The following is a 19,091-nucleotide window of genomic DNA, read 5'->3' on the forward strand; positions in this document are numbered from 1 at the left end:
AGAGGGAAAAGGGGACAGAGGGACTGCTCACATGCCTGTTTGGCTGTGCCCTGTGCCTGATCACTGCAAGCATGTCCTGTCTGCTTATTAAACTCTCTTTAGCTATTTTCCTGGTGAGGGTCTCTGCTCGGTGTGCACGGGTGTGTATGGAGGTCGGAGTACCAGTGACAGAAGGGGCACTGTGGGGCCCAGCAGCCAGTGTGCTGGGACAGCAGCAACCAGAGAGACTGGGCTGCAGGTGGGTATGCTGGTGTGTGCGATCGCTAGCAAACAGCAAGCCAGGCCAGCTGGAAACTAGGATAAAAGGCTCAGGAGTCAGGTATACAGTCTCTCCAGTCTGTTCTCCTAAGACTACTAGCAGCTGAAGGAATCTATATTGCCTATATTTGTATATATTTTCTGCTAATGGGCTTTCATCCTAATTAGCCAGAGAAAGAAACAGGATGAGGCCACTGGTGCTCTCTGTGTGAGAACTGCATTTTCTGCCTGTGCTGATCTGCATGGCTGACTGTGTGTATGTGTGTATATCTATCTCTACTGTGGATGTATGTATATATGTCCTGTGTGCATGCACATTCAGCCTTGCTGCTGGCTGGACCCAGGGAGTCAGAGCTGTGGCAGCCTTATCTCGGTCAGGCTGCCAGTTTTGACAAACCCTAACACAAACCAACCTCAGCACAGGCTTCCCCAGTGGGACACTGGTATGAACCCATACCTGCTTGCTGCCTGCAGAGAAGTGTCCCCTCTCAAGCCCCCTCCCCAGGGTGGCTGGGGTGTGGGGGATGCTGGCTGCAGGCAAGGGAGCCCCGACCATGCCCCTGAAGCCCAGCCATGTTCATGTCTCTGCAAGAGAAACTAGGCAGGACTTTCACTTAAGGACTAGTGAAAGTGGCAGGTAAAGAGGAAAGCAAACACAGGTCAACTGCAAATATCGGTGGTGAGGGGCTGACTGCTCAGTCCCCCTGGGTTTTGTACTGCTGCACCCCTTGTACTTCTGCCTGCAGCCCTTGGGGCTGGCAGCGTGATGGCTGTGTGGGAAGGGCAGGGAGCCAGTCTCTGGGGGCTCTGGCTGTGATCACAGCCTTTGTGCTGTCCCCCACTTTAAAGCCCGCGGGAGCATGAGTGCTGCTGTGTGTAATACAGAGAAAACCTCCGGCCCGAGATAGTCATTTGAGGCTCTCGATACCGCCTCGCAAGCCCTCTGAACTGGCACTGCAGGGGGGCTGGATGCACTCATCCTTAAATCCCCCGCATGTACTGAAGTATGATGTGATGGCTGTGGGTGCCCCCATCCACAGCACCCATGGGCTGTTCCTGCAAGTGCATGTGGCCTCCTGCCTGCTACAACATGCAGTCCCAGGCACATGGGGCCTGGCTGCTTGCTTTATAGTTGTTGGACAATTACACAGCAGCAGGGAAGTATTTGCTGCCCCTCCTGTGTTACTTACTGGCTTATGTCATGAAGACAATGCAGTTGGCATTAGATGAGCCTGAAAGCCTCAAGGACTATCTGTGGGGGCACCTTGTGAGAAGGGGCTAAGGACTGCTTGCTTTTTGGAGATACAGACCTTTTCTCATCTCACCCAAAAGTGAAAAGTTTAAACCTATGGAAATCCTGTTATTATAACTTTTCAATCACTCATTCAAGCTGCATCTAGACAATTCAGTGTTTTGCAAATAAAAGGAATAAAAAGAGAAAACTGAGAGCAGGCTGTTTCTGTCCGCTGTGTTACAACAGAGATTGGCACCAGGTCCCAGCAACCTCCCTCTCACAGGGTCCAAGGAAACAGTGATGCTGTGAGGAAAATCCAAGTCTCCAAAGGTTTCAGATGGACATTTCCTAACATAGAAACTGTTAAGCCAGATGCAAGGGCTATATTTGGTGCTTTTTACAGTGAGTAAAGATGATTTAATTGCTGAAGAAGTGGTCAGGGCTTAAGGAGTAGTTACCTTGATCTGATTATAGTCAGTAGGAGCAAATAGGACAGCCCCAGCCAGTAATACAGTTACTAGATGTTTCAAAAGGGCCAATATAAATTAGGGGAAACTATGAGCAAAACTGACCAGGTGGAAAAAACAATAACTAAATGACTGTGAATGGAAAGTTAAAGAACTCTTTAGGTGTTTAAGAAATGAAGGAAACAATTTAGCCAGAAGTTTAACCTGACAGCTATTAAATAAGAAAACAATATTCAGGAAACAAGAAAAGGAAAGAGTTAATATTGTCCATGAGGGAGATTCTATGGAAGCATCATGCTGGTCAGTATGTTTTTGTTGAGACCAGATCTTGTTTTGGTCTCTGGCATTTCATAACTAATGGATAAACCTTTGCTGACAAAGCTATATGGCAGGAGGCAAGTGAAATGGTATTGCATGCACCCTGACTAGAAAAGGATGAGCATGTCATCCCAATAAAACACCTGCGAAGGGATGAAGTGACTCATCTCATCAAGTAGGAAATGGTACCACATGTGGGTCTTTCTTGCTGGGCTGGCTGGGGCAGGAATGATGTCTAACCCTTCTCCACTTCTTTAATGCAACAGTTTGAAGTAAGTGTAAGGCTATCACCATCGACTAAAAAGCACAAGTCACCCCAAGATAGAGGGGCACATGGTAGAGGCTGGGGTTTGCAGACAGAGCTGTTGCAATCTCTGTCCTGTCTCTGTTCTAGAAAGGTCCCAGCTCTTACCCTCCTCTCCTTACTGCAGTCTCTGCTTGCCCACCACCCGTCTGCTCATGTTTCACTCCAGCTATTTAAGGGAGCTAATAAGAGGTAGTACCTCTGCCTGCAAATCTTCCCCAAAACCCTGCTTGCAATTCCTATCATCATGTTTAAAAGAAATGAACAGGTTAAAGACCCACAGGAAGAATCAAGAGCTGCAATAAAACCTCATTTTCAGGAGGGATGACTTTGGGACCATCTTTGCTGGTCAGAAAACTCCCATGGGGGTGATGAGGGGAAGCAGACAGGTCAATGATGACAGTGCCAGATAGGCAAGAGAAACCACTTCCTTAGCCCAGAGCAGAGCTGTCTCTGGAGCACCACAGGCTTCACATCCCTCCTGGGGGTTTCTAACACTACAGGAATGACTGGGAATGGTCATTTGAGCTGGCTGAGCCGGGTAGCTCTGCAAGACCAGCTGCATTTCTGAATGTCAGCTGTAGAATTATTTCATTTTTTTTCATAGATTGTTACCTCTCTTTACCAGAAAAATGGCAAAAGATGTACTTGATTTTCTCTCCTGATATCTTATGGTATGATGGTATGGTACGGTGGGATTTCTGACTGAAGCAGCTACTGAGGGAAGGGAGATTGGTATGACTAAGTTCATCTTGACCTTTTCAAAGGTGCTACGGTGAACCCTTAGCCCCTACCCACTCAGCTGATACTGTGGTAAATGAAGTCCACTCCGAGGAACAGAAGAACACAGTCCACGGGGGCTTACTGCAAAGAGATAATGCTCGGGGCAAAGATCACCGCCAGCAATGGAAAATCTCCCATCACGTCAAAAAGGGGGCAGCAGCTGACCTTTGGAAACCTAACAACTCTGGTGTAAAATGTGGTGGCTGCCAGCTGAGGCAATGCCAATGTTGGCTTGCTCAGAGGTCTGCACTGCTGCCTGTCGGGGGGCTGTGCTGAACACCATAACGCTGTTGTTAAAAACTGCCATTAAACACACAGACTCTTCCGCAGTCACTGTACCCGCTTACAGATGCCACCAGCCTGTCCCAGGGTGCTGAGCGTGCCACAGTCCCTAAGCACCAAGAAAAGCTGCCAGCACTGTTAGAAGGGCAGGTCCTAATCCTGCCTGGCTTTGCCGTGCCCAGTGCAGCTGGAGCTCAGCATTGGAAAAAAGCCTCCTCTTGGCCCAAGGACTGTGACAGCCAGGGAAAACAACTGCACACAGCAGTGAGGAACCGTCCGCCGCTCATCTCACTGCTCCCATAAAGCAGCTGGCTCGGAAAAATCCCAGCGCAACACTCCGGGATGAGGCACAGCAGGATTTACCTCGGTGCTGATGCTCCTCTTTTGGGATCTCCTGACACAATCCTGGCTCCACATAAATGTCAGTATTTTTACATGTGACTTCACATCATTTTCACAATTTCCTTTTCTATTTTACATTGTCAAAATGTCATAGCCTGACTAACATAAACTCCTTCCTACTGGCTCAGTGCCTCTGCTGGTGGAAATCCTTGACGCATAAGCAAGGGGCAAGAAAAAGCCACATGGAAGTGACATCAAGGGTGAGAGATAGTTCACATGGTTCACACAGTGGATCAGGAGTCCACAAACATTTCTGGCAAAATTCCTTGACTTTGATAAATACATCTGGCTTAGTTACAAAACACTTTATTTCTGGAGTGGACAGAAATATTAAACTGCAACAGCTGGGGCACATGCTGAGCAGCAGGACCTGGATGAAAATCTTGCCTTTGTAACACTTTGCTTTTTTCCCCCCTCCTATATAATTGCAAGGCTTCCTTTGCTGTTTCCCACTGCTTTACTAAATCAAACCATGTGACCAGTTATTCTCGAGGCAAAGACAGCCTTGGTGGAAAATAAGCAACCACACACCAGAAGACAGCCCAACACTGGGCATTGTATTACTTGACTTCAGCGATGTGTGGTGGTGCAATTCCCCCCTCCTCTTCCTTGCTGGGCCACTTGGTGCTTGGTGTGATTCCAACCCCCCTCCTGGGCCACATACCAACCTAGGGTGGTATGGATTGTAAATGGCAGTGGACTGGAGCGTTAAGGCACCCCCTTGACATGCCTGGGTCCTGCTCTCCCTATCACTTGGAAGCAGTAATAACAGTCCATCACCTCCTGACAGCCTGGTACATCTGTACCTGGGATGTGGTCAAGGAAGGGTGATAACAGAACTGCACATACAGCGAGTTCTGGACCTGCGCAGCTGGGCACCAGAATATTTCATCACTCGAGTTGAGCGGGAGTGCAAAAGTATCTGATGAAAGTCAGTTATCTTGGACCCTATAAATAGTGACCCTAAGTGAGACCCCTTGAGCTCTCCTGGATCACAACAGGCCTGTGAGCAGCATCTCCCCTGAGCCAGAACTCCTCTCAGGTATCAACTCCTTCAGATACCGTCTGCTGTCAAAGCTGATGAAGGGCCAGAGTGAAGTCAACCCCCCTCAAGTCTCAGTTATCACCCATTGAGAAATGCTGATGCATTGTGATTGTTTATTCTAAACTCGAGAAGAGGGAAATCTTAACTGTAGGCTAGCTTCTCTTTCACCCACATCTCTACCTACCAATATGCTTGGGTATACACAGTTATTTTCATGAGTGTGGGTACGTACATATTCCACTGGATCCAAGTACTTTGTCTGTGTGTTTGTACATCTTGTGTTTATGAATATACATATGTATATATGTTGATTTAGGATACTTTTTAGTAAGTTAGTGTGAATCTTGTCATTTTTGAATCTGTAGTTAAGTTGCTATTTTAATCATAACATATTTTACTGAATTATTTTGTAAATCCTTAAATTGGTTAATGATTAAGCGCTGCTAGTCATTAATAAATCTTGATTTGCTGCTAAATCATTACCACAGTAATATTTCCATCTGCGACACAATGAGAGCAACAGCACTGCTTTCCTAGTAATTTATTCCAAGTGGAGGCCAAAGCTTTAAATTATAGGCAAAGACTACCAGCAAGAACTGAGAGGCCAGATTTCACCCATGAGCATGTCCCCATTCCTGCTTGGCTTGTCAGAGGGCCCAGAGGATCCCCCAGGTGAAGGGCATACTGCAGAAGGGCAGGTCCCAGGAGGACAAGATATGTCCTTCCATTTTGACAACAAACCATCAATAATCACTCAATCAGCTCCGCTTCTGCTGAGCAGCAGTTATGTATAGACCATGCTTCATGAATATTATGAAAAAGAGAGTCAAAACCCACAGCTACTCCTCTGACCAAGAGGCTTCTTTGCCCCAAAAAACAACATTAGGTTTTGTTCTTGGAAACCCACACTGGTTGCTACTCATTTCCTTTTTTCCTTCTAGATGTTCACAAACAGTTCAGACAGTTTTTCCACTGTTTTTCTGAGAAGTTATCTCTCCTATATAATTCCCCAATTTCTCCTTTCAGATTGGTGAGAGCACTTTCCTGGGAAATGGGAACTAAAGCAAGGATGGTGCCAGCAAGGGCTGCCAGGTCTTGGGCAAGGGCCCCTGCCCTGCGACTCCCACACATGGGGTGCTCTGCGTGGGCCAGGGGCTGGGGTCTGTGGTGAGGATTGTCTCTGCCCCATCCCGCTGCTTGGAGAACAGCAGCCTCGTGGCATGGGGGCACTGGTAGGCTGGGGCTCCGAGCTGTCTCTGAGATCTGGTACAGCAATGACGCTGCAGGATTTAGCCTTGACTGTGACCGCCACACTTTAGCCAAGCTTTTAAAACACTCAGCTCCCTGGTCTGGGAAAGCCCAGAAATGACAGCCTAATGGAAGAGATATTGGATTGTTGTCCGAAAAAACCCCATCAAGCCATACTGCCAACTAATTCCAGTTTCCTTCAGTCCTTGCTGGAATAATGTTGCTGCATGTGCCACTGAGAGGCATTTCTTTGGAAAACTACTGAGCTGACCAAGTAACCAGGGTCTGCTGCAGAGTGCCAACAGGCTCACAGAGCCCCAAAGCCACCTCAGCCTGCCTGCTTGCCCCATTGCTAGAATGGCATGATGACTGGGAAGGGTTGAGAAGAGGGACTAAAATAATTTTAATCAAAGCATCAACTTTTGGCAACTGCTGGGTGCGTGCAGTAAGCCTGCGATGCGTTGGGGTGCCGAAGACCAGGGAAGTTTCCTCTAGGATGGAGAGCAGGGGCCCTGACAGCACATGTCTAAAGCCACCAAATTTGCATGCACTTGGGTTTTCATATACAAGGCAGGAGGACAAGCTGAAGACAATTAAAACCGCGAAAGACAGTCTGTGCATAGGTGTTTATGATGCCTCTGAATGAGCTGTCCTCTTTCCTGTTTCAGACACAATGCTAGATACATTACTTGAAATGTAGCTTTCGATCCTCAGTGCCACCACTGTTGTTACCCCAAGCTGAGCAACACTTGCACTGGGGGAGTACAGAAATGACGAGGCAATTTCAGAAATACCTCCACCCAGTTTTTTTTTTTAGGGTTTTAGAAACAAAACCAGTGCAAGATCCAGAGTCAGGGAGGGAGGAGAAGGAGATGGGCGAGAGCTTGTGTCTGGTTCAAAGGCATGTACCCAAAATATGAGAATTATGGGATCACACAAGTCTTAGCTCAGCATCCTGGTATTTTTGCAGAAACTAAGCAGCAAATGGAAAACCCTGTTTCCTTTTCTGGAGGGAGCAGGGAGGGAGTGTGCAGGGCATAACAGCCCAGGCTGTCTGCGTTCGACAGAGCTGCTCTGGTACGCAGCAATGCCTGCTCTTCCAGGAAGGCGGCTGTGGTGTGATGATCGCGCGCTCTCGTTCTGTGATTCCCCACCCAAACACTGACAAGTTCGTTGGCAGGCTGTGCAAGACCTGCCGCTGGCTGCCTCTGCAGTCACCTGCTGGTGGCTCTCGCTACAGGTAGGAACGCAGGTACGGGGCAGCCCTGGCCCCACAGCCCTCCTCCGTGCCTGCCTGCTTCAGCTGCAGCGTCAGCCGCAGGGACTGCAAGCAATGGGGGACTGGGGATACTGCCCCTGAGACACCCCTGCAGCAGGAACATGAGGAAGCACTTGCTCAGGTGTTGCGCAGCCCAGACAGCCCCCCAAGCCTGTTTTGCCTTTCCTACGGGACCGGGACAGCTGGGTCCCAGCTTCCCAGCCACCACTGCTATCCATCTGCACTGTAGGCGGCTGAGACCCCCACCCATGGGAGAAGGACCCAGAGCTGGATCTGTTCCCCACCAGGAAGCTGCTTTGAAGCCACATTTGAGAATTCGTCATCTCCAGAGTCTCCGTCGGCTCCCCCACACCACCAAGCCCCTTATGAATGGACGGCGGCTGCAAGTAGGGTGAATGTTTTTCTGGGGACCCTTTAAGCAAGCATCCAGACATGGCAAGACGTTGCAGATCCACAGGAGCAAACAATCTCCTTCTCCACATCACCCCAGCCTCATCAGGCCTCCTCCGCAGCACCCCAAGGTACCGCTTCACTCCTCTGCAGGGCTTGGCTAAGCCCGAGCCTGGTCACGGCAGGTGCTGAGCTTGGTGCGTGGCTGCCCGGGCTCACAGGCACTCTGTGACCACTAGGTGTCAAAGTCCTGCCTCCAAACGCGTGCTCTCAATCAGAGGCAACTGCTCAGAGGCAGCGTAAACTCTCTTTGCCACGGTGCTCGTCATATTTCTGGACAAAGAAGGAAGGTTAGGGTTGTTCCCGGGGCCTCTCATCAAGCTGGGGCTCAGCCGGGGGCTCCAGCACGCTCTGGTGAGTGGCCACAAGTGAAAGCAGTATGAAAATTTCCATGCACTCAAGAGCCAGTGGAAAATGTGAAAGCTGAACCTTCTTCAGTAAGTTTCCATGATTTTGGTTTGCTCTCGAGACAAACACCAGAGTGTATTCCTAACTCAATCCAACAGCTATCAGCAACTCGAGGCTATTTTTCAAGAACAAGGGTGGTGAGGGTGGGGTGTCCTTACAGCAGGTTGCTTACCCAAGTGCTGTACTCCCCTCTTCATTTGGTCAGTGTTTATAGGAAATATCCTTACCTAGGTGGAAAAACACATGAAAGAACATTATTCTTGCTTCCTTTGCACGCAGAGTACATATTTGTCAGGACATGTGCCTTGTGACAGGTTGAGAAAATGCATTTTGGGGAAGGGAAACTTTCTGACAACTCATCCCTGAAAGACAGACAGACAATAACACTCCCAACGGGCTTAAACATCACCAGGAGGAGGCAGCGCCTGACTTCAGTCGTGATATGCTAATTTACAACAGAAAAAATTGTGGCTAAAAAAGCAGTGGAAAGAGCGGTGCTGGACTGCCCCCAGAAAGGATGCAAAGCCTGTCACCAAAATAAGCATAGGAGATGGTCCCTGCTGCAGACAACTGAAATTTAGCAGCTCCATGTGTCACAAGCAAATGTCACAAGGAGACCAAGGTGCTGGTGTCCCAAGGGACAGGCAATCCTCTTCCAGAAGGGAAGCCTAGATGGCCTGGGGGTGCACCTCTGAGTGCATTCCCTGGACGGCAGGTTTCAGTGTGTGCAAAAAGGGATGTTCCCTGAGCAGTTCTCCATTTTCTCCCTCTTAGGCTTCATGCAGCATCCCATGGCTTTAAAGCCAGACGTCAAAGGGCAAGAGAAATGGAAAGTGCGTATTTTCTTTCCGGTTCTTTATGCTGTCCCTTCCTATTCATTGCTTCTTTACAGAAAAGAGATTTCAGCAGCATTATGTGCTGCTAAGAAGGGAGGGACCCAGCCCTGTAAACCTCCCACCTGAGGTTGAACAGAAAGATGAGAGCTTTTACTGACAAAGGTTTGAGTGAAGACAAGCACTGTCCACCCAACTCTTAGTTATTGTTGGAAACATCACATAGCAAGACATCCACAGCTGAAGCTATGAAAGACATAAACACATCTACTTTCAAAGGCCCTTACTCAAAACTGAACTGGGATGCAATAAATCAGCCCCCACATTCACACACACACCATAAAAAAAAAAAAAAAAGAAAAAAGAAAAGAAAGAAAGAAAGAAAGGAAGGAAGGGGAAATTCAGATTAGTCACAAAGAAGTTCCCCCGCCTGCTTCTCTGTGCGCATAAAGCAGTCTCCTGAAGGCACTGTCTTCACTTCATCTCTGCTCCTTGGACAGGAGCACCTAGCTCATCTGCTCCCTGCTCCTCCGGGCTCCTGCTGTGCTCCTGGCCCCTTCCCCAGCAGTTGCTGGCAGCGTGGCTGAGATGGAAGGACAGCCACATATAGAGCCGAGAAATCAAGACCAGATGGATAGCGAAAGGGAACCTGCAGACGATGAGTGGAAGAGCTGGCAAAGAGGACAGGTTAGGAACACGCTGCACCTCATGTCCGCAGCTGCTCAGTGGATATTACTGCTTGCCTGCTTGATTTACCTTGGTATAGATTCTCTGCAACCCTCAACGGTAAGAGCTCATGTTCAACCCATTGTCTACTGGCCTGTAAAGATTTATATGGGCTTTATTTTTTTTTTTTTTAAGAAAAGGAAAAAGCATTTAGGTTTATCCCTATTCGAACCACAAGTTTTTAATCCTTTCCTTACTTTTTTTTTACATTGCCTGTCCTCAAAACAACATCCAGTACTGCCCAGTGCAGGGTCTGGGGACAGGTTGTGCAGAAGGGACATCATTCCAAGAATGTCCTTTGCACTGGCCCCGGAGGGAGGGAGGTCGGCCTCGCCCCTGCTCCCTCCCTCCCTTACTTGCAGTGACTTGTGTGTATTTCCGTTTAATTAAATGGGATCATGTGGGTGGATGTTTGCTTTCAACAAGTACATGTGGAAGAATCAGAACCCAGGTTGCTCATAAACATCTCCTGAACTTTTAAAATGTACTGTATGTGCAGGCAGATATGTGAGAAAGCAAGGTAGCTTGTGAACAGCTCTAGCAAGACCCCTGAAACATTTCAGCGCTCTCAACCGGCACATATACTGGGCTTTAGGAGTAGTCATCTATATCTGCAGAGGACAGCCTGTGTGTGTATGTGTGTGTACATGAGAAAGAGTGATGTGGCCAGAGTTTCGTGTACCTTTAACACCACTGCAAACAATATAAATAACAGAGATGCCCGAAACTCAGAATACTTTCGCAAAAATTGCAGCAAACACATTTGTCTCTTTCATGTGTTTGCAGGCTGGTGGATTGTCAACAACCTTTCACTGCTATTTCAGTGCTGCTTATGCACTAGCTACTTCTCCTCCCACACCTTCTCCAAGAGCTATGTGCCACTTTAAAGCTTGTTGTGCTTTGTCTTACCAGAGTTCATTCTTTCCTCCCACTTAGAGTGGCAAAGAACAAGCCAGGCATGTAACCATGCAAGGAAGGGATGGCCTCATGCTCTGGGTCCTCTGCAGGTTAATGAAAACTCTCATGCTCTGCAGAAGTTTCACTGACCTGAGTCTCACAGGGGTTATTAAACTGCAGAACGATGACCCTGATAACACTGAAAGAGAACACCTTTCATTCAGTTCAGTCCTCTTCTACTTTGGGAGAGAGAAATTGCTCTGGAAGCCAACGGAGAAGGGCGAGATATCACACTGCTCAAGATGCAGAAAGCTCTCCTGGGTCACACTCTGGTTGTGACTCCTCATCTCTCAGTATCTCTCTCTTCTGTAAAAGTGTTAACTCGAATCTCCTCCAGAGGAAGATGGCAGGGGCTAGCATTGCTGCTTGTGAGCCTTACAAACCCAAGAGAGCAGCAGCTGAGAAGGGGACACAGTATGTGCCTGGAGTTTCCCTTCCTCAGCAGAAACAACTGAAACAGGGTGCTCGAGGAGCAGCGACTGCAGCAGACGAAAAGTCCAGGCCCTGGGAGTCACCAGAGGTCCTTTTCATTTTTAAACACTTGCTACCTGCAGGCTCATGACAGGTTTCTATTATTTTAAGCAGATAACCATGGTGTCCTGTTTTGACTGCACCATGCTGTGCAGGAGCGGTTTCACGGGTTGTACACGGGGGAATTTCATTGCACTGGAATTACAGGGCTCAGCAGGATAACCATGACCTGACCATATAAATGTCTATACAAGAGGCAGCAGCACTAATCTGACTTGATTCTCGGGGCAGTTTAGGGAGACGGAGTTTATGGAAGTAGGAGCACAGCAGCATCAGAGGAGCAGGCTGGGAGTGCTGGTCCATGGGAGCAACCAAGAGGCTGTCCCTGTTCTTGGGAGGAGTCTCCTGTCCTCCAGGGCTGGAGAGTACCACAGTAACTTTAATAGCAAGACAGTAGCTGTGTTTTTTATAGCAAGACTATATTTGATTACTTTCCATTGTCCTCATGGGTCCTGAAAAAAACCCCGGACTGTTCTGTGAAAACACAGCTCAAATAATGTCATGGCACATGCTCAGAAAGTCAGCATCTGCAGCCCAAACCATGCTTAACAAAAAGGGACAATGATCTGGTTTCTATCACGATGCTGCCTGGAGAGCAAACCTCAGCTGTGATTTCCAAATGAGCAAGTTAAAAAAAAAGTAGTGATAGTCTGCTTGCACATATGCAAGGCTGGTGAGTTCCCATCTCTGCTGGGATTACCTCCTCTTGCCACACCAGCTGGGATCAGGCCGTGGGCAAGTTGCTCACAGGTGCGATCAGTGAGTGTGGAACCCCCTGATGGCAAATGCATGGGAAGTAAAAGCCTTGAGCAGCTGTTGGGAATTCAAAGGCTTCTGATGATCTGTTGCAGGATGGTTTTACCTGAAAAGGGCAGGAAGAGTAATCATGCAGAGGTTTAATGTAGATAAGGAAGATATGGCGATAATCCTAATATTTTCTGGTGTGGAGAAAATACATCAGACTTCCAGTGCACAGCCGTCTGCAATCTTCATGACACAGGGAGTCAGGCACATCATCACAGTGGTCCTCTCAATCAGCGTGTATTGCTACTGTCCCCTGAGATTTGTGCTTTGTGCAGTATAAACCTATTCCTGAAACTTCTGCCATGTGGCACAGCTCTAGACACAATGTCCCAGACAGGAGGAAGTCACATGTTTGGGGATCCAGAACATGCAAAAATGATGTGGAAACTCAGTGTGTAAATGATACAGGAAAATCTGAAGCAGCCAGTAAGGAGCACTTCTGTGCCCCCAACCCTCCTGGCATCCTTTCCCGCACCCTGTAAGAAGGCAGAACAGAGAAAGAGGGGTGAGTAACTCTGTTACTAGCTTGTGGATGTTCTTCCAGTCCTACAGATACATTCTCTCCTCAGCAGAATTTACTAGTAGATGATGGCAAAGTGCTTTGAGATAGCGCAGTAACTGGCAGAGATATGTAAAACAGGCAATGTGTATCAGTGACAGCGGGGCTGATAGTCTTACAGTTGCTACGAGCTTGTCACCCAACCTGTCTGTTTAACACACCCTGTCCACCAGTGGCCAGATCAGACAGATTGTGATGGATGTTATTTGACCTCAGAAGCTCAGTGGTCCTGTGCTTAGCTATCGTCTTGTTGGGAAAGTACCTGGAAATCCCAGCTGCCTGAGCCGAGTGAAACGCTCGTGCACTTAGGTGCCCAGAAAAAGAGTAAGCGTAAGGCTCAAGCTGCGAGGCAATGGGTAGGATCCATAATGTCGGGGGAGACAGTTCCACCAGAGCCGGTGTGAAATAAAAGCTTGTCTTTAGTAGTCGAATCCAGCCTTGCCAGTGGAACAAGCAGCAGCTGTGGCAGCACTAGAGGGTGCCAGAGCAGACCTTTCCCACCACCAGCACCCACCTCACCCTCCGGCACAGACCACAGAGGGCAGCCCGGCTCCAACCTCCTTCCCCAGCCGCTTGCCTTTGCCAGGGCGCAGCACTGAACCCGCAGGTTGGCGTGTCTGTGCTCACTCTCTGCTCTGTTCCACCACTTGCCCTGTGCTCAGAGCGAAGGGGCTGCTCAGTTCCTGTAACACATGAGGCCGAATACATGAGAGTCAGCCCAACACACATTTCACCAGCCCACCTTCTTCCTTAGGACACCTCTGGCATAGGTAAAGAGAAGAACACGGAGCAGCGAGTCTAACCTTTCACTCTTTAATGAGGCAAAACGCTGAAGACTTGTGGTTGTGAAGAGACTGCAGATTTGGGCCTCCTGTGGTTAAGATGAGAGATGGGTTTGAGATGCAAAGTTCAGATTTAAAAATCTAATACAGAAGCTTGGTGTTTTGTGTATCTGATCAGTAAGATACAAGCTTCCATATTTGCACTCACTTTTTCTGTCACACTCCGAAAATACAAATCAATTTTAAACGTGTCTTAATGCACTTCTAAGGGAGCTACGGAGAGACACCCATCCTGTAACAGCCTGACCCCAAGTGCAGGGAGCCCTAAAGCCAGACCTAGCTCTTAGTGTCCTGCAGGAGGGTGAGACAGCGGGGGCACGTCTGCGTCCCAGCTCTGCAAACAGGCATCCCCGGCTGTCAGTCAGACTCGAGGGGGTCATGCAGAAGAGGCTCTGCACCCCAAGGTCCATCCTTAGTGTTCGGTCTGACCCGGTTACGTTCACCGGGATGTTTTTCTAAACAGGTTCAATGCTACCTGGTGTGCTCTGGAGGGTTCAGCACCAGGCTGGAACTCGGATTGGCTAGGAACCACTCTAAAATCCTATTTATAATGATATAAAAGCAAGTAAAGAGCCCAGCTGGCTAGCAGCCCCGCGCCAGCTGAGGCTGCCTGCGGTGCTCTCGGAGGCGCGGTCCCGGTCCCGGTCCCGGTCCGGGTCGGGAAACGAAAGCGATAGCGGCAGCAGCGCGGGCCCGCGCGGTGTCTTAACGCGGATTTCTCTTCTTCTTTTTTTTTTTTTTTTCCAGCCTCGGAGCGAGGAAGTGCTGTGGACACACATCCGGTACACAGGTGGGTGGGCGTCGGGGCAGGGGTACCCCGGGACGAGCGCCGCTCCCCGGCCCCGCTGGAGGGCTCCGGGCTCCGCCGCAGCGCGCCCCGCCGTGGCCTGTCCCGAGGGACGCTCCCGGGACCCCCGCGGCCGCGGCTCCCGCTTCCCTAGGCTGCCACCACCCCCCAGGACGCCGGTGCCCCCGGAGGGCTCCCCCCGGTACCCGGGAGGGCTCCCGGCTTCCCGCTCTGCCCCGCACCGCCCCGCGCTTCCCGGGGACCGGCCGGCGGCCCCTAAAATGCCGAAGGCTGGCAAGTGCTTCGTGTCACGGCAACGGCTGTTCCTTCCGATGGAGGAAGGTGCCAGGAGAGCTGTTTGGGAGGAGAGGGGCCAAATCTGACCTAGCGCTGCAAGGTGCCAGAACCAAACAAAAGGGTTTTCCCAGAGTGGATGAAAAAAAAAACCTGAAAATCTGTGTGGATTTCTGCAACCCTTACCTACCCACTAAAACAAGCTTTCACTCTGTGAAAGAAAGAGAAAAGTAGTTTTGAGAATTTACTGAGTACATGCGGTGTGCTCTTGGGGTATTTCTGAAACAAGTCAATGATTTCCTGATTTATGAAAAATGTAAATGACTTCCTGGGGAAGAGCGAGCAAGCGTACACACGGTAGCAGAAATAGCAGCTCTTTGCGTGCCGACTACATTGGATGTTTTGTCTGATGACATACCTCAATGATAGAAGGAAATACTAAAATTCTTAAATCTTACTAAAAATATTGTTGATGGTTTTACTTTCAGTTAATATGGTAAGGTAGCAATGAGTCTAACCTAACGGAAATCCATGTTTTTAGAGAAAAACCTTGAGAAATTTCGCCTCGGCCCGGGGGGGCTGTACTGCCTGCCAGGAGACTTCGGGGTTCCCTGGTCCCCAGGGTTTCAGGTGGTGTGCTGAAAGCCCAGGAGCACAGCAGGGAAACCTTTCCACCAGAGCTCTGGGAACTGTTACTGCTTGTTCCAAGAGAATACCGATTACACTAAGTTGTGGTTTAATGTCTCTAGACTCTGTACTGTATTCGTTTCTTCTGTTTCTGTCTCTATGCTGCTCTTCTATCCTGTCTTGTGTTAAAAAAAACCCAAACAAAACAAAAACAAAACAAAACCAAAGACAAGGACTTATATTATCAGCATCTCTACAGAAAGCACTTTTTCTCTTCCTTCCAGCTCTGATCACTTTTTCTTCTTATTTACTGTCTTTATTTTCTGTTCCTTTTAGGAACCTCTCTGCTCCTTAAACTCACAGGATGCTTTACTTACAAATCTGTATTTTAAGTAAGACATATGGTAAATAAATAGTGCATAAATAGAAAACTGGAGGGATAATTCATATAAGCTGGAGTTGTAGTCCAAAAGGCACAGCTTACTTAGGAGTGGAAACCTGGAAATTTCCACTGGAGATGATGCCTGTCTAGAGTAGATGATATTCTAGCTCTGGTCTGCCTTATTCTCTAGTTCACTCTCTTCCTTTCCTATATTTTTCCACCTTTCCTGCAGTCAGTCCATATAAAACAACCCATTTCCAAGAAGGCATTTGCCATCATGGGGTCATCTTTGCTTTCTTCCGTTCCAGGTGAAAGCATCAAAGGAGTAGACATAAATCTCACTGCTGAAGTAGGCTCTATTCAGATCCAAAATGGTTCCATCATGATCACCCATGATGGCCTCTACCTAGTGTCCTTGAAAGGCAGGATCCATTTCCCTGACCCGGACGAGCTGACGCTGACACTGTGGAAGACAGGCAAGACGACTGGCAGTGCCCTCTGGGAGCAAATTGTCCAGGACAGTGGCAATGCAGTAAATCTTATGACAGTGCTCTACTTGTTTGAGGAGGATAACATCACCCTGAGGACCAGTTCCAACGCCACCATCGCGGATTTGTCGTTTAGCCTTGCGTTACTAAGTCCCTTCATTTGCTCGCTGTAGAAGGTGGTGCATGAAATGTAACAGGTAAAGTACAGCCTTTCCTACCAATCCATTTGCCTGTGGGAGGCTTGTTCTCACAGGCTGTACTTGTACAGGCAGACTGCTCTAGCCTCCCTCCTTGGGGCTGCGGAAAGCCTCAGCTGGAGTGTGGACAAATCACTGTGCAAACAGGCTTTATATAGTTCATGCCACGTTCATCTCTCTGGAGCTCTGCGCAGCTGTTTTGCTGCCTAGGATGGATCTTTCTAACACCGGAGAAAGGGATGTGTGGAGCCTTTGAGGAGAACAGAAATGAAAGCCAAAGAAAGTCACCTAAGCTTAGCTCATATTCAGAGAAACCCTGGGTTTCTCTATTTACTTGACAGTATCTGTATATAGTATAAATGCGCTGTGTATTTGCTAAAATAAAAATCTGGTAAATCAGGAAGATACCTCAAGTGTCTTGAAGCCATTTGGAGGAGGAGGAGAACAGATCTGCTCAACAGCCCTTTGCCTGGCAAGGCAGGAGACAGGGAAGAGGTGGCAAGGGACTGCCTTTGAAGTGATCCAGATAAATGCTCTCTGACAGGTAAAGGCCACAAAAGGAAGGCGGGATTTTGAAATGAGCAACAGGACTGCACTGGACAGCAGAAACGCAGGTCCTGCAGCGACTATGAGGTTTTTAGGATCAGCTTTTAAGAGCGGAGGCCCACTGGCTGTTCCAGCTATCTGCAGACTACTGAAGTGTGAGCCAAGGGAATGTCTGGTGGGACGTTCACATCTTGACACCAGCTCCCGGAGCCGTTAGTTGAAGAAGAATCTCCTTCAAGCACACACACACAGACTGGCTTGACCCAAAAATGATCCCGGTACATAAAAACTTGGAAAAAGGTGAAGACTCTTGATTTGGGGGGGTTTTCTTTAATGGACCAAGCAAAACCTGCAGGTCTGCTCATCCTTTCTTCTGGGAGGACTCAGATGGTTCCCATGAGCCTCTCAGTAGACTTTGTCATACAGGTGTGCACCACAGAGAGATTCACAGGCACAACCTCCACCATGCGCCTGTGCACCTTGCACACCCTGCCTGGCTCCTGCTGAAGTCAGACTGCTCTCGGCAATCCTGGGCTGCGCATCCCTCTTCTCGTTACAAAGCTTGTGGCTGCCGAGGACAAGTCCTGCCCTGACTGTGCTGCAGGCAACATGTGACCTGAGCGCAGCCAGTGACTGTTGTATTTTTGGTTGAAGTGGGGCAGATTTCAAGGGCATTTGACTACCTGTCTCCCAGTGAACTCCAGCAACGTTTCAGTATCTCGCTGCTGGCTGTACACTCCAAAGTCTTTTGTTAAAAGTATTTATGTATTTATACCATAGGCATAAGAATGTTACTTCAGATTTCTTAGAAACACGGGGAAGGGTTCAGGCTTTGGGCTGTCAGCACTAAGCTCCTCTTTGCAGATGCTCCCAATGCCCTGGAGCGTTCCTGCCAGGTAGGCACCATTGTGCTGCCTGCCTTGGCTCTCTGGCCGACTCACTCCTGGGTGAGCATTCCCACGGACTCAGCTGCCAAAGATAATTTTCCAGGCCTTGGTGAGCTTTTCCATATGCTTTATGCTGTTGTTGGCCTGTTTTATGAACTTCCCTACCCTGGGCCAGGCCACAGCCCTAGGGGAAACCTCTGTGGCTGAAGCAGTTATTCATGCAGTGTCAAGAACAGCTTTTTCTCATCTTGGGAATGAGATGCTGTGGGCTGATTTGCACCCGCAGGAAGCTCCTCCCAGGCTGCAGGGAGTGGTTTGGGCTTTTATCTCTGGCGCCTCTGCCCACCATGGGGACCAAAGGCAGCTACACCCTGCCCCTAAATGGGATTGTCACGTTCCCCGGCCGAAGTGAGAATGTGTTTTCCTTTGTAACCTTTGGGGTTGCAGTGTCCCTTGGGAGGTGGGGGCTGATGAATTACTCATTCACTGTGTTTGAGCAGACATTTTCACTGATATGAAAACTAAATGAAATTTTCACATATTTTTTTTAACAGCTTAGCTTCAGTTTCAGCTCTCCCCAGGGATATGCAGGGCTGGTGTTTCCCAAAGTGAGCTAACACAGACAGGGCAGGCCGTGTCAGTGGTGTGGACAGCGGTGCACAGGACAGCAAGAAAGATTAATCCTAAACACAAATGGATTTGTACCTCAGAAGAGTGCACCCTTTCTTCTTGTTCAGAGCAGGAGAGGGCATTTCACACACTGATTCCTCTGCACTTTCAGGCTGAACTAGGCTGACCTACATATATACATGTACATGCACTTGTCTTGAAATAAAGGTTGGAACAATTCAATTCCTGATATTAATTACTTGGGGGACTGGCTATCCTCACCAGTAAGTTTCCACACCATCAGCTTCTGTTTGTATCTGGCGACCCCTTCCTCCACAAGGTTAAAAGTCTCTTTGATATAAGAAACATTAATTTTTGTTATTGGGGTTGTTAAGGCCTTGTAGCTCATAGATGGTACTAAAGTCACATCTTACAGCTCTGTTCAACCAGGTCAGTGTACTGAGGTTTTAGGTCACCCTTCGAAGCTCATTATGGCTGGAAGTGTTGAAGTACAAGGCTGGACTAGGCAGTTTCTGGAGACAAT

General features: G+C 48.6%; 1 protein-coding gene across 1 annotated transcript; it reads left to right on the forward strand.

Annotated features, from left to right (window-relative positions):
* Nucleotides 1–244: 244 nt before the first annotated feature.
* Nucleotides 245–18,788, forward strand: TNFSF4 (TNF superfamily member 4). The gene is given in 4 exon segments (XM_074877243.1): nt 245–314; nt 9,877–10,097; nt 14,478–14,520; nt 16,129–18,788. Coding segments are annotated over 4 exon segments (687 nt in total). The 3' UTR covers nt 16,482–18,788.
* Nucleotides 18,789–19,091: the final 303 nt, after the last annotated feature.

The sequence above is a fragment of the Strix uralensis genome, chromosome 8, assembly GCF_047716275.1.
Source record: "Strix uralensis isolate ZFMK-TIS-50842 chromosome 8, bStrUra1, whole genome shotgun sequence".
Classification (NCBI taxonomy): domain Eukaryota; kingdom Metazoa; phylum Chordata; class Aves; order Strigiformes; family Strigidae; genus Strix; species Strix uralensis.